The sequence below is a fragment of the Ursus americanus genome, chromosome 16 (assembly GCF_024610735.1).
Source record: "Ursus americanus isolate L20-20 chromosome 16, mUrsAme1.1.p, whole genome shotgun sequence".
Lineage (NCBI taxonomy): Eukaryota > Metazoa > Chordata > Mammalia > Carnivora > Ursidae > Ursus > Ursus americanus.
Genome location: NC_142142.1, coordinates 10,059,193 through 10,073,724, shown reverse-complemented (window position 1 = coordinate 10,073,724; position 14,532 = coordinate 10,059,193). Strand labels below are relative to the sequence as shown.

General features: G+C 55.8%; 1 protein-coding gene across 1 annotated transcript in view; it reads left to right on the top strand.

Moving 5' to 3' along the window:
• The first annotated feature begins 5,066 nt into the window (after positions 1 to 5,066).
• Positions 5,067 to 14,532, top strand: part of ARRB1 (arrestin beta 1) — a 74,791-nt gene continuing 65,325 nt past the window's right edge. Inside the window, exon 1 of the mRNA XM_045816194.2 lies at positions 5,067 to 5,210. Coding sequence (XP_045672150.1) covers positions 5,191 to 5,210 — 20 coding nt within the window. The 5' untranslated portion in view covers positions 5,067 to 5,190. The remainder of the gene's footprint in view (positions 5,211 to 14,532) is intronic.

Here is a 14,532-nt window from a genome sequence, read left to right as displayed (position 1 = left end):
GCAGACGCTAAGGGCTAACCGACTGAGCCACCCAAGCACCCCAAAATTCTTGTTTTTATATTTTGTTCAAAGTTTATATTGCTCTCTACAGGGGTTTAGCCTGCTAGAAGATACTTCACCATTACGAGAATCCTCTCTGCTGTCTCTCTTCTTTAGAAAGCTAACAACACCACGACAACCTGGCAAAGGCCTCTCTGTTAGCAAGGGTATCTGCCCCCTCCTGTCGTGTTCTGGCTCTTAGATGTTCTTGTAACTCACTCAGCTGCATTTCATAGTAGAGAGGGTATTTGTATTTTTTGGCTACTCAGCCTCTAAATTCCCTTCTCACGTTTGCCCTACAAGTCTTGGAGTAAGTTAAAGGCTGCCTCCCAGTATGGAAATCACAAAGGCCAATAACAGGTTCTCAGTGTCCTTGCAGCAAAAGCAGGATCACGTGACCAGGCTCAGCCAATCAGGGGGGATTTTGAAGCATGGAGGCCTTTGACTCGGAGACATAAGGCCAGTGAAGAATCATTTATGGTGACAGAGGTGGCAGTGGCCATACCTACTTTCTGGGGCCAGGCTTGATGCTGGCAGGAGCTGGTATGAGTCGTGCTGTCCCTTCCTCGGCAGTAGCAGCTATCTGAATATCCTGCCAATAAGTTCTTCGTCATGTTTAAGTCGGCCAGAATGGGTTTTGTCGATTACAAACGAGAGCCTTGAGTTATCCCCTTGGTGATAGTTAGATACCAACAATCCCACCATAAAGAAATCTTGTAAAACAAACTGGAGGTCTTCTTAGACCTGCCACACTGGGGAGCTGAGCCAGCTATGAGCCTGCTTCCTCAAGATACGGCCCCATCCTCCTTTCCAGTCCCACTCCTCCCCTCTCTGTGCTTTGGCCCCAGATCCGTCGGAATTCTTTCAAAGTGCTGTACCCTTTCCTTCCTGCCCGGTTCTGCAGCGGTTGAATGTCCTCTCCCTGGAATGCGGTTATCATCCTTCCCCTAAACTGCTGACGGGGTCCCTCCCCTCTGCAACCCCTCTGGCTCACATCCAATCCATCCTTTACACAACGGCCAGAGCCATCTTCTCCAAATACATGTCTGAGCATGTCACTGCGCTGCGTAAAATCTTTCAAAGCTTAAAATCTTCATTGATCTTCGGATAAAGACCAAATTCCTTAGCATGACCCTCCAGGCCCAGCATGGTCTGGCTCCTGCCGACCTGTTCAGCTCTATTGGGAGACACTTAGGAGATAGATGTCTGGGACCAGCTTGATAGGGATCAAGAGAGGAAAAGGAGAAGTCAAAGATGACACCTAGATTTCTGGTTGGGACAGAAGTAGGGAAGCTCCCTAGTGTATTCATCTTTAACATCTCAAAGGCATGGGTCCGTCACATCCTTGCTAAACAGGCAGCTAACCCCCGCCCCCATCCACTCACTCCTTCTTCAGTCTGACATTCAACTACCTGACCAGCTAAGCAGAGGCTTTAGGCTTGAGCTACAGCTCTACGTTCTATTTGCTATGTCCTTGGCTTAGGCACGTTTCCGCTTAGAGGTTTTGTGTTCTCATCTATAAAGCAGGAATAATACCTCATTTCTCTCCTTCTCTTTGGGTGAGGGATTATTATTGTAAGTGGTGAACTTCAGGCCTGTGACTGGCCCAGGCTGGGCCATGGTTGGACATGACCATCTCCTCTGAGTAGTAGAATCTAGCTGCCTTTTAGAAAGACTAGTCTGGTTTGCAGATGAAGGATGTATGATACATGGGTTGAGACTGGAAGGAGGGAACGTCCAGGACTCTCAACCCTCAGTGCCCTTGAAGAAACGTGTGGGCAGGTGGCCTGCATGAAGGGTGGAACAAACAGACCTGCCCCAAACCTCAGAATAATCTTGGATCTTCTGCTGTCCACAGTTGGTCGCCCAGCAGGTGCCTTACCTCCAAATCTACGTGAACCCCTTTACTTCTCATTTCTGCCGCCACCATCGTAGCCCAAACTACCATCCACTCTCTCTTGCCTACTGTGGTAACGGGAAGCCCTGCCTCTGGTTGTTTGGACCAAGACATCTCCAACCAACAGCCAGAGTGACTTTTGAAAATATAAGTGGTGGGGGGGGGGCACCTGGGTGGCTCAGTCAGTTAAACGTCTGCCTTTGGCTCAGGTCATGATCCCAGGGTCCTGGGATGGAGCCCTGCATCGGGCTCCCTGCTCAGCGGGGAGCCTGCTTCTCCCATTCCCGCTCCCCCCCACTTGTGCTTTCTCTCTCTGTGTCATATAAATAAATAAAATCTTTAAATATACATATAAGCGGGTACTGTTTCTCATCTCCTACGTCCTCCACTGTCACGCCAAACTCCTCAGCTCAGCCACAAGCGCTGCTTGATCTGCACCACTGCCTCCCTGTTCACCAAAACCCAGGCACCCTGACCTTGTTCCTGGGCTTCAGAAGGGCCCAGCTTCTGTATTTGCTGCTCCCTGTGCCTGGGCAGCTGTCCTTCCCGCCCCCCCCCCCCCCCCCCCCCCGGCAGTCCTTGCACCCCGCCCATCCCTGGGTCCTTACCTGCAGGTTTTACCCCGAGGTCAAGAGCCCATTTCTGAGTACACTTGCCACCATCACTCTTTGTTTCTTCACTGTTTTATTTCCTTCCTAATTCTTAGTACTGCTTGAAATTAGATCATTTATGTTTATAGAGCTCTCTTCAACATACCGCTTTAACATTGTTAATTTTAATTTTGCTAAGAATACATTATACTGTCTGAAGGACCTGAGAGGTAAAGCAAAAATACCCCTCACCTCCTCTTCCCCCAACCCAGATCCCTCACTGGAATGACAGCTCTGTTTGTCCTACTGATCGCTGATTTTTAAGTTCCCAGAGCCATGCATGGCATATTTGATGAACAGTTATTGCATGAAGAGTGAATCAAAGGCCAGCTTCTGGCTCTTCTTTATACCAGCTTCCCTTGGTGGTAGTGGGGGAGCTGGAGAAGGGGAGCTCAGAGGCCAAGGTCCACGGGGGACTATGGATTTGGCCAAACTACTTAGCTTCTCCAAGCATCAGCTTGCTTATTTATAAAACAGGGAAAAGAGAATTTATCGCACAGAATTGTGAACATCGAGCAGTGCCAGGCATACCGTTAACTCCCTCGTGAAGTTTACGGGCTAAGGAGGATGTACTTGAAATCATGCGTGCTGACCGCACAGCCCACCGATCTGTTCACTGTCCCCAGAACATGAGAGCCGTGCTTCTCAAAATGGGCTGGGAAATGTTGTGTGGGGGCAAGGGTTACCCAAAACCATCCGATGCATCTTCCTGGACCGCTTGTTTTACTTGGAAGTAATACACGTTACGTCTTATAGTAAACTAAACCCAAGTATTTCCTGAGTCAAAGGAAGAATTTGTCTGAAATTTAAAATCCAGGTGCTTTGGGCGTCACCCTGAGGAGAGCCGTTATAGATCACGTGGTTGGGCTGACCCCGTGTTTTCTAGGTGGGGAAACCGATGCAGAGAGTGGCAGAACCTGGTCTCTCCAGGCCAGTAAGGGTCCTCTCCAGGTCACATGAAGAGCCTGCTGTCATCACACAGGACTCTGGTGTGCTCCTCTCAAATTTCTGGCCTCAGCAGAAACAGCAGGTGGCTTCTCTCCTACGGGTGAAGCCCAGAGGCCAAGGCCAAGGCCAAGAGGAAGGTCCTGGGCCCTAATCCACACTGTCTTCATTCCCAACATTGCCCAGACCCTGGACTACCCTGTCTGCCCATCAGCACACCCCCTCCTCAACCACCTGTTGATCTGGACATAATTACAGTAATTTTTATTGGGATGTCCTTACCCAACGATATATAAGCAACACAGGTAACCGCTTCTGAGCATAATTACAGGAGATGTTTACAGACCCACAATCACGTAAGAGTAAATGATAGCTTCCTTTCCTCCCAGTAACATGCCAGTATTAGAGATCTGCTGGTCTAATTAGCCAAATCCCAGCAGTGAGGGGCTGAGAAAGACATCATACTCTCCCACCACATGGACAGGAGGAAGGGGACTCCGACAAAGCAGGGTCCCAGCCAGGGTCTTACAGGACACCAGGAACTCTGCAGAGGGATGGGCTAACATCTACTGGGCTCCTACCATGTGACGGGCACTAGGGGAGGCCAGCAATCACCTGTGAACAATTCTGCAAGCTGTATTAAGTATCTCACCTTATGTGCTTGGAGCCTTTTTGAGAGGGATAGTGTCCAGTGTCACCCATAAAAAAGCCATGAAGCTTGGTAGGGGCCTTTCCATTGTGCTACCCTGCCAGGTCAGACTCCCAGGCCATAGCAGGCCAGCTCTAAGCTTCTTCCTTATCTCCTGTGCTCACTGCTTCCTCTTCCTGGGCAGCCACCGCCACCCCCCTGCTGGTCTCCGGCACCCCCCCCCCCAACAGCTCCCCAGCGATGATGGCTGCCTTCTCCTCCCCACCCCCCACCCCGCCCCTTCTTCCTGTCCCTGTAGGGTTGTTGGGTGTTATCTCTCCAGAAGGGCGGGGAGTTGGGGTGGAGGAGGGTGGGGCATAGGGCTAAGGCCGTGCCGGCGCCCGGGGTCTCCTAAAGGCCCCACCCCCACCCTACCAGGGGCGCCGCTGGGAGGGAGCTCGGCCTTGCGGTGGGCAGACCTTGGGCTTCCACCCTCCCGCACACACAAAAGGTTGCCCCGGGCTAGCGGGGGGAGCGCTCCTGCACACACGCACAACTGCACAAAGACGTGCACACCGTTCCATCACACGAACACACTCCCGAATCGGCCGGAGCACACGGCCGTGCACACGCACCGGCACACTCGCGTGCACACACGCGCACGTATAGACACCCCAGCGTGCGTCCTCACGTACACCACACACACAGCGGGGTGCACGGCGGTGTGAACCCCCAAATGCCGACCTCGGGGCCCTGACGCGCCCGCCGCCCTGCCCTGGCGCGCACACGCAGGCACACGCGCAGGCACACGCACCCTCCCGCACTGCTCCACGCCCCTGGCCGCGGCCCGGGCGCTGTGCGGCGCGGCGGGCGGGCCCGGGGCGGGGGCGGCGGCGGCGGCGGCGGCGGCCGGGAGAGCTGAGGAGGCGGAGCAGGGAGCCGGGAGCCGGCTGGCCCGCGCTCCTCCTGCCGGCCGGGGATTTTCCAGCCTGGGCGCTGTCGCCTCGGACCTCCTGCGGCCGCGGCGGACCATGGGCGACAAAGGGACGCGGTGAGTGCCGGCGGCGGCCCGGCCGGGTGCCCGTGGGGGCGACCCGGGCGAGGGCACGGGCGGGGGTTCCACTCGGTCACCCCGGGAGCGCCGACGCCTGGCTCCGCGGCACGCAGCTGTCCTGTGCCCGAGGTCTCCTGTGTGTGGTCGCTGGCGGGGCCGTGGGGGCCGTGGGGCCGTGGGTGGGGGTACCGAGAGCGAGGACCCAGCCGCCCCATCTGGCTCGCAGCTCCTCGCCGTCGCCGACACACACGCACACACACTCACTCGCTGCTGACACCCAGCACTGGCCAGCAGACGCGGAGACGCAAGGGGGCAGGTTACACACAATGGCACACACGCTCCCGGAGACACACAGGCACACTCATGCTGGCACACACACGGACATTCACTGCTACACGCTCATCACGTACAATGACACACCATCACACACTCACTGGTACACACTCGTGAACACATGCTTGCTGACAGTCATGTTGTCATACACAGGTCACACTCCAACACACATCAGTGCTACCACACCTTCAGGCTGGCACACACATGTTGGCCTACACTGATACACACATACACTGTCACTTGCACTCACTGTCACAAACACTCTGAGCCCCTCACACACTCATGCTGGCCCATAGCTCCCCGACGCGGTGTTTGGGAGACCCCACCAGCACTGACTCCCACAGACACTCAGACTAATGCCCACACAGACTGGCGCCCCATGGTCACAAGCCAGCAGACCCTGGGACTGCTGACACACTCACTCCGGTCCCCACATGGCAAGAAGTGGAAACACACACATCACACAGGGTGGCAGGCCCCCCAGAGCCTGGGAAAAATGCATTCCATCCACTCGGTTTCCTCTCCCTCTGACCTCCAGAGGCCTGGAGTGGCTGGCCACCATCTGTCTGAAGCTGGGTGGGGAGAGGGGTTCCTATCTTCTTAGGAGCTTGCCCTGGCTCAGAAAGGGAGAGGCTTCGCCTCTGAGATGGAAAACTGGGACAAAACAGGGGAGGAAGCTGGGGCAGGGCAGCCCCTGGGGACAAACCCCTCCTGTCCACGGGATCAGGCACTCTGGTTTGTCACCCGGTCATACCCCTTCACTCTGCCTGCTCCTTTAGGTGCCAGTAGAGGCTTCTCCCTCTCTCCTCCCCCTGCCTGTTCTACGAGCCCCTTTTTCATTTTTTTCTTTCTTTACCTTCTATCCTTGTGCCCCACTTCTCTCTCCTCTCTTCCCTCCCTGTCTCTCTTCTTGCTTCTAATAATTATTTATTGAGCGCCTGCTGTGTACTAGGCATAGTGTGGGGATCAAAGATGTGCAAGACCTAGTCCTTCCCCAAAGGAGCAGATAGACCAGGGAGAAAGACCCCAGTGGTCATCGCGTTTTGTGACCACAACAAAGCAATTTCACACTGACTGCCGTCTGACACTCTTTTCTCAACAGCGTTAGAAAGATCCTCCAGAGATTATTTTCATTGTTCAGAAGAAGAAACTGAGGCTTGGAGGTAATTTAGAAACCGCTTCCCAGCCATCCTCCTGACAGCTCTTCAAGGAGGTTAATTTCCTCTTCCTGTTTTCCAGAAGAGGAACCAGAGTGTTAAAGGTTACCTGACTTGCTTAAGGTCAGGGGGCGTCAGAAGCAGGGCAGAGGCTGGAGCCCACTTGGTCCATTTCTCTGTGGCTTGCCCTTGGGCGCTGCCAAGCCCTTCATGGGCCCTGGGTAGAAGGCCAGGGTGGGGTGCCCTGCTCTGTGTGAGGGGGCCCGGGCTTCTGCATTCACCTTAATGACTAGTCCTTGTTGCAGCTGGCCGGCACTGTGACCAGGTCTTTGTCCTCAGTAGGAGGATGTGTGACTCTCTCTTCTGCTATGTCCATGTCCCCCAAAGCCGACATCCTCCTGACCATTGAGATGAGACTTTTCTCCCCGTGAGAGGTAGGAGCCCTTGCTCTTCTCGTTTATTCCTCCTGTGCTGCTTCGCCATCAGGGTGACTCAGCCCCTCTTGGGCCTTGGTTTGCCTGTCTGTGACTCGAGGAGGAGTGTCATTGCTCCCCATGCTGGCTTAGGGTGGCAGCAGGATGGGGACCCTGTGAGCAGCCAGGAACCTGTTGGAGACCCCATCTTTGGGGTCAGGATCTTTTCCACGACTCCCCCTGCTTGCCTCTAACTCACTGGGGGCCTTGGACATTTGTCTCTTCTGGATCTTAGTTTTCCTGTTGGAAATTGGAGGAAATTGGAGTTGTCAATACTTAAACATTTCAAGGCTCTCTTGTGTTTATTGAATTTGCTGGACGGGGGAAGAGGTGCTGCCCGAAGCTTGGAGCCCAGGCTTGGCTAAAGTCCGTGTGATGGACGGTGGCCCTGCTCTTCCCCTCTCTCTCCCCTGTCACCCCAGGAGGACTCCCTTCCCCTTCAAGACAGGTTTCCTGAGTAATTTGGAAGAGAAGGGCAAAAGCAATAATGGGCTGTACTGTGCCTCATCCCGTAGGCCATGGGTTTCTTGCTCCAACCTAGAAGAGGAAACTGCAAATACCCAATACTCTAGGGGTCCTGGCATCCATCTCTGCACTTGGACTCACCCCCCCATGTGAAAATGACAGTGAGAATTAATCAGAAACTATCACTGTCCTCCGGGAAGTCTCGGGGTCCAGGGGAAGAAGGGGGTGAGACATGCCTAGGTGGGATTAATTACAGGGCAGGCGGCATGATGCCTGCTCTAACAAGGTGCTCTGGGAGCAATCATACATCCATTCAACAAATGTTGACTGAGTCCGGGGCTGGGGCTTCAGAGGAAGGGCCCAACTCTGTCCTCCAGGATTCAGAGCAGAGCGGGTGATGATACCGCAGGGTGACAGGTGCTGTGGAAGGCCGAAGGAGGAGTCCCCACCCCAGTCCCAGCAGGGGGCATGGTGAGGGACACTTTCCTGGGAAGGAGGTGGCTTTGGAGCTATTGAGCTTCATCTGGAAGGACGAGAAGACCAAGGCGGTGGCCCTGGGGATGTCAGTCCTGGCCAAGGGCGCAGAACGTGCAAAGGCCGGGAGGCGTGAAGCAGCCCGCGAAGCCTGTGGGTTGGGCTGGTGATGATGGGTGAGCCTCAGGAGAGAAACACAGGCTAGTCGGCAGCAGCCTGGAGTGTCAGGCTAAGGAGAGAGTCCGTGGTGGTTCAGGGGGGCGTGTTGGGGGGGGAGGGGAGCAGATTTCCCTTGCAGAGGGATGCCTTGGGCAGCGGCAGGGGGCGGAGGGCAGAAGCAGGGAGCCCAGTGAGGAGGCTGAGGGGGAGCCTGGGAGAAGGCAGGATCTGAGCCAAGGCTGGGGAGAGGACACAACTGAGAAATGTGAATGAGGACGTGGTGTCCATCAGCCCGGCTGCTCGGGGTTCTGGTATGTGTCAGGAGACCTACATGCATGATCTCATTTGGTTCTCCCAGAGATCGTGTTAATGGAGGGATTGTTATTCCCTTTCACAGCTGAGGAAACAGACTAGGAGAGAGTAAGTAACTTGTCCGCTGCCATTCAGCCAGGAAGCTTCTGAAGCCAGCCTGTGTGGTCACAAAGCCCTCTGCGGCACCGCGCTTTCACCCGGAGGGACGGGGCTGAATGGCCCACGCAGCTGGCCTCCCCCACCCCCCTGGCAGCTCCACTCTCGAGCCGCGCCTCCCTTCTGGTCCTTGCTGTTCTTCCTAACTCAGCTGCCCACACGAACGATCGGAGTTCGGTAACAGGAGGGACTTCCCGAGTGGCAATGGGATGAAATGGAATTCTCGTGCCTACAGATGTTTATGAAGTTTTCTTTGTTGGAAGGGGAGGAGGGCGGGTGTGATGGGGACACGTCATCGCTAGCTCTCTGAACCTTGGCTGTCATCTCTCTTGGCGGTGAAGCCCTGTGTGACCTATCTTGGCTGGAGCATGGGGAAGTCTTGTGGCTTTGTGCAGGGATGCTTCTGGGGTTGCTGGGAGTGGCAGCATTGAACCTCACTTACCATCTCTGGTCCCCAACCTAGGCTGGCTTCTGGGCTTCAGACTTCGCCACAGCTCTCTCCCTTCCAAGTTTGGGCATCCTTGCCCGAGGCCGAAGTTTTCCATTGGCATGGGTTCAGGGGGCTTGTCACACCTCGGAGCCACGACAATGGAAAAACAACAGGCGGAGAGTCAACACCACCCCAGTGGCCCCCTGGCCTCAGCCAGGCCACCGTCTGCTGCTGCCAGAGTGACCATGCTGGCCATCTCGCTCTCTGAGGCCTGCAGGGAGGGGGCAGCTTGGCAGGGAGCCAGACTGGAAGTTGAGGAAGAGGTAGGCAGCCTTCTGTCTGCATGGATGGGTCAGGATCCTGGGGTAGGGATGGAGGAGGGAGGTAGGGATTGGAAAGTCTTGGGTTTAGAAGTGGCGGTTGCCTCGGGGAGTGAGGATACTGTGGTCAGGAAAGAGGTCTGGTGTGTGCAGAGAGAAGGGTTAGGGACAGCTGGGGCCTCAGAGAGCACTGATGCCTGAGGGGGGAAGAGGGGACCGGCTTGGGCGAGACTCCTGGGAGTTAGCCAGCAGGCAGTGGCTGGTGACTTGGTGAGAGGGTTTTGATGGGGTGGTAAGGGCAAAGCTGGACCACAGGGCACAGGGGAGAGGGGAGGACTCTGCTTTTCCCTGTGCTTGGAGCTGAGGTGGGCCTCGTGGAGGAAGGGTGTGAGGCCCTGGGCGTGGGGTGGTGGGGACTGGGGCTTTGGGAACCTGGGGGGTCAGGCTCAGCTCGGGGTGGGAAGGACAGTGCAGAAATGTGAGCTGATCACAGGAGAGGCTGTCTGTGCTGGCTTCTGGAAGAGGGGCATCTGATTCAGGCCGGGGGTCTTGGGGAGGCTTTTCATGAGGAAGTGCCTTCTGAGCTAGGGCCTGGGGCACGGGGAAGGCCAAGCTGGCTGGACAGAAAATGCAGACTGTTGAGCAGGTGCAAGAGTGTGTGGCGTGTGGCTGCTGAGGGACACGGCAGCCCTGGAAAGTAGGCCTTGGGTGCTGGGTGGGTGAATTTCGTGGCCGTTTCTCACGCATTTATTCATACCCCAGGTGTTTTTATTCCCCAATTGGTGAGCTCCTTGTGGTTTGGGGGCTATTCCTTTTTCTGTTTCCTGGTCCGTTATCCACCTCTGGGTCTGATTCATTGGAGATGCCTGGTAAGGGTAGTTGACTAGACCGAATCCTTTCTCCCCTCTAGCCTCTGCTATCAACCCAGGGGCATCCTAAGGGCTAATATTAGGTCTTTCGCATTAGGGAATTCTAAGAATGAAAGCCATGTTTCCCACATTAGACTAGGTTTGGTGAGGGGGGAACAGGGAGCCGGTTTCCTCCATCAGACTGTGAAGTCCTGAGGGAGGGGGAGGTACCATCCCTATCAGAATGGGGTTCCTGGGAGTGAAGCCGGTTTCTCCCCATTTCAGACAGGCTTCTGCAAGAGGAAGGCCTGTCTCCCACATCAGACTGAAGGCTTCTGAGGGTGGGGCATGTCTCAGTACTAATAGGTATTATCTCTGACGGTTTCATGCACCATCCCTGTCTCCTGTGTGTAGGATGGGTCCTGCCCCAGGAGTGGCTGGAGTCCTCGTAGGGGGGGTGTCCGACGGAGGGGGTGGGGCAGGACAGGGTGGCTGCTTTGAGCGGGGAACAAAGGAGTCTGTTGTCCCAGCCCCCTCCCTCCCTCCCCAAGGGGCCCTGGCAGGGTCATCTCTCTGGAGACGCCTCCTCCTTCCTGGGACTGGCCCCATCTTTAGTCCACTTTAGAGGAGCTGCTTGTTCCTTCCCAGGAGACCTGGTGCCAGATGAGGCCAGGCTCCAGCGACTGGACCAGACAGGTCCTGGACTTCTGTGTGGCTGAAGTCACCGCAGCGACTCCGTAGTTTTCCCTCTGCCCAGGACGGGGCTGGGCCTGGCTGGGACCACAGCTGATTCCATGGGGCCCCTTTGTACTTGGAGAGGGATCCCTCTATTGGTTCGAAGAGCCTAGAACACGGTGGGGCTCTGTGGCTGATGTCAGGCCCGCAGGAGACATACTCCTCGCTCAAGGTCTGAGCGGTCAGTGACGGCACGGTGCACACCCACAGGTCCAGAAACGGAATGGGTAGGGGCCTGAGGGACACCAAAGGGCCCTCCCATAGTGGTTGTCGGGCTCCGGCCCCACAGCTGGTCCTCCTGGTCCTTTTGCAGCTTCATTCTCCTCTCTTCTCCTGTGCCATTAGTGGGCATGGCTGTGTTTTGACAAAGGGGCAGCGGCAGGGGTGGGGAGCAGACAGCTGGGATGTGCCATTGCAGGAGGGTCCCAGAGGTATGCTCTAATGCTTAATCATTGCTGTGTGACCTGGGGCACCACATTCACCCTCTCTGGGTCTTAATGTCCCTGTGGAAGTTAGATCAGCTATCATGTGCAAGGAGGTCACTCTCCTCGAGTTAGCCCTTTCCCATGTTCTGCTAGCGGGTTGGGGGGTGACCTCTCTTCCAGAGGGTGCCTGTCCAGGGCGATAGGGCAAAGTTCAGGCTCTGTCACAGGCCAGTGGGACTGAGACTGCAGGGGAGCTGGGCCTGGGTGACTGTGGATTGTGCCCTCAGCCCACTCCGTGATCTGATTACCACAGAATGATTAGTATAGTGGGTAGGCTTTAGGAAGAACCAGATTTCCTGGTTTCAGATGCCAGCTCTGCCACTTACCAGCTCTGTGACTTCTCCTACTATTTAACCCCTTCTCTGCTGTAGCACCCTCGTCTGCAAAATGGGGTAGTGATAGCGCCTGCAGAGTCAGTCGCCTCGAGGAGTAACTGAGTTGGAATAGATAAAGCTCGGGGACAAGTCCCTGGCCAAAGGGTAGTGTTATTTGAGGTCAGCTCCCTCACCAGGCTGTGAGCTCCCCCAGAGAGGGACCTGTTTGATTCACTCTTGAGGCCTCAAAGGTCTCGACACAAGCCTGGGTCATCATTGGCCCTTAGTACACAGGTGGTGACCTGACCCAACACAGTGCCCTTCTTGTCTGCCCTTCAAGGCCTGGATCACATATAGCCTCCTCCTCCAGGAAGCCCTCACTAATCACCAAGTACCTTGTGACTTTTTTTGCCATTCTTTCTTTCTGTCTCTCATTCTTGGCATTGATCCTGTCCCCCACGCCCCCTCACGTGTCCTGGTTATTTACCTACTTGTGATGTCCTCTGTGTGAGACCAAGGACACCTGTCCCGAGTCTGTTGTCCCTGTACTTCTGCAGACCTGGCGTGGCACGCTGAACTCCATAACGATTTGTTCAGTGAATGAGGCTGAGTGTAGGTGTTTCACTGGGAAAAGGCGTACTCCGGGGAGGGGGGGGCGGTATGGTTGGTGAGGACAGTGGGACATCTTTGCTGACTTTGAAATATCTACAAGTGATTATGTGCATGTGTGTGACCCAAAGGGCGGAGGTCATCGGATGAGGGGCTTTACCTCCCTAGGAGAATGTGTTTTCTGATAACCAGAGCTACCGGGCGTGGGGATTGGTGGCTCATTCCAGCCTTCTTGCTTTGTTTCTGCTGCTGCCCCCATTTAGCATGCTGCTTGTTCGCATCCTGCTTCCTTAGTAAGCGCCCCAGCCGTGGAGCCATCCCTTGCTGGCCCCCAGAGTGTGGGTTCCATTCATCAACCCCATCCGCAGACATTTCCTGAGCCTTCCTGGGTCTGGACTGTGGCATGGGCGAGTATGGAGTCTCTCTTTAGAATGGACATCTGGATCTGGCTACAGTATATCCAGTGTGGTTTGACCTGGCCTGAGGAGGGGACCACGGCTTCCGATGACCCACCGGTGATCAAGGAGCTCTTTATGCAGCTGGCGAGATCTCCCCATTGGCTTCCCCCTGGGCAAGTACTCAGAATCCACTAGTTACTGGGGACAGGGTTCTGGGCACAGAGTCCAGCAGGCTGCGGTCATGATCAGCTAATTAAACCACCCAAGAATTGCTCATTGGCCCTTAGGAGTGGAAGGAAGAAAGTGGGGGTAGTGGGGCCCAGAAGAGCGTGAGAAGGAGAGCAATGCTGTGAAGGAGGCTGCAGACATGGGGCCTGCAGGCAGAGCTGGGAAAAGAAAGCAGGAGGTGGGGAGAGAGGGTGAGGGAGCGGGGAAAGAGGCAGACAGACAAACGGATGAGAGAGAGTGCTATCTGGGGACAGCACCCAAGTGAGATAAATCAAGGACAGGGGCTCTGACCTGGGATACAGGGACCCCACTTCTTCACTGTCCCTCTGATACCATGGACAAGCTGCTTTTCCTCTTTGGGCCTCAGTTTCTCCATGTGTCAAGAAGGAAGGAGAAAGGGCTTTGGCCTAGGAGGGCTCTAGGTCGCTTTCCTTCTCAGTTCTACAGCTAGAAGGGGAGAGGGCTAGATGGCAGGCTGTGCTCCTGCTGGATAGCTTGGCACTAGCCGCCCTGTCTTCTGGAAGGGCAGGCAGCACGTGGGTGTGATCCAGCCTGAGATTGCCTGCCTGTAGTTTAATCAGAAGGGAAGACTGTGGGTGGCAGCAGGCAAGCCCTCGGCCTCTGTCATGCCCTGTCCCTGTCCTCATGGCCATCCTGTGGCTCCCAAGCTAGCGTCCTCAGTGGTGGCCAGTGAGGGCTGCGCAGCGCCTCCCAACAGTAGCACCCCCAGGTGTGTGGGGCTCCCCAAAGGTAGAGCCACGTGGTCTGGAGTGTGGATTTTAGAGTCACACAAACTCGGGCGGCTTTGCTGTCCCGCAGTACTGTACACCAGCTCCATGACCGTGGGGAAGGGTCTCAGGCTCTCTGGGTGCCAGTTTTCTTGTTTGTGCGGTAGGTGTGATAATATCACCTACTGCCTATGGTTGCTGTGGCCCGGAGGGTAAGGATTTGATGAAGCCCTCGCTGTCATTCAAGACCAGGAGTGGATCTCAGCTCTTCTGTCTGCTCCCCTGTCTCCCGCATCCCCTCCCTCCTGTCCTGTCTGGTGCTGTGCACACAGCTGAGTATGCGGGGGTGGGGGGTTGCACCGGGCTAGAGAAGAAGTTCAGATGATGGCAGGAAAGAGAAGTGAGATTGCCCAGGGCCAGGGAGAGGAAGAGCAGGGTGCTGCTGGGGCAGCCTGAGCCCCCAGCCTTTTGGCTCCTCATCCGTGGCAGATTGTCTAGGAGGAAGTGGGGAGAACCTTGGGGGGCAAGAAGCCAGGGGCAGGGGTGGGCCCTGTGGAGGGCCCCAGACCTGTCTCCCGTAGCTCAAGCCCCCAGGTGCAGCGGGGGGGGTCTAGAGCCAGGTTTTCTGCCCGGGAAGCCGGCAAGCCACTGTTTCACACACTCTGATGACAACAGCCCTTCCTGGTCCCCAACCC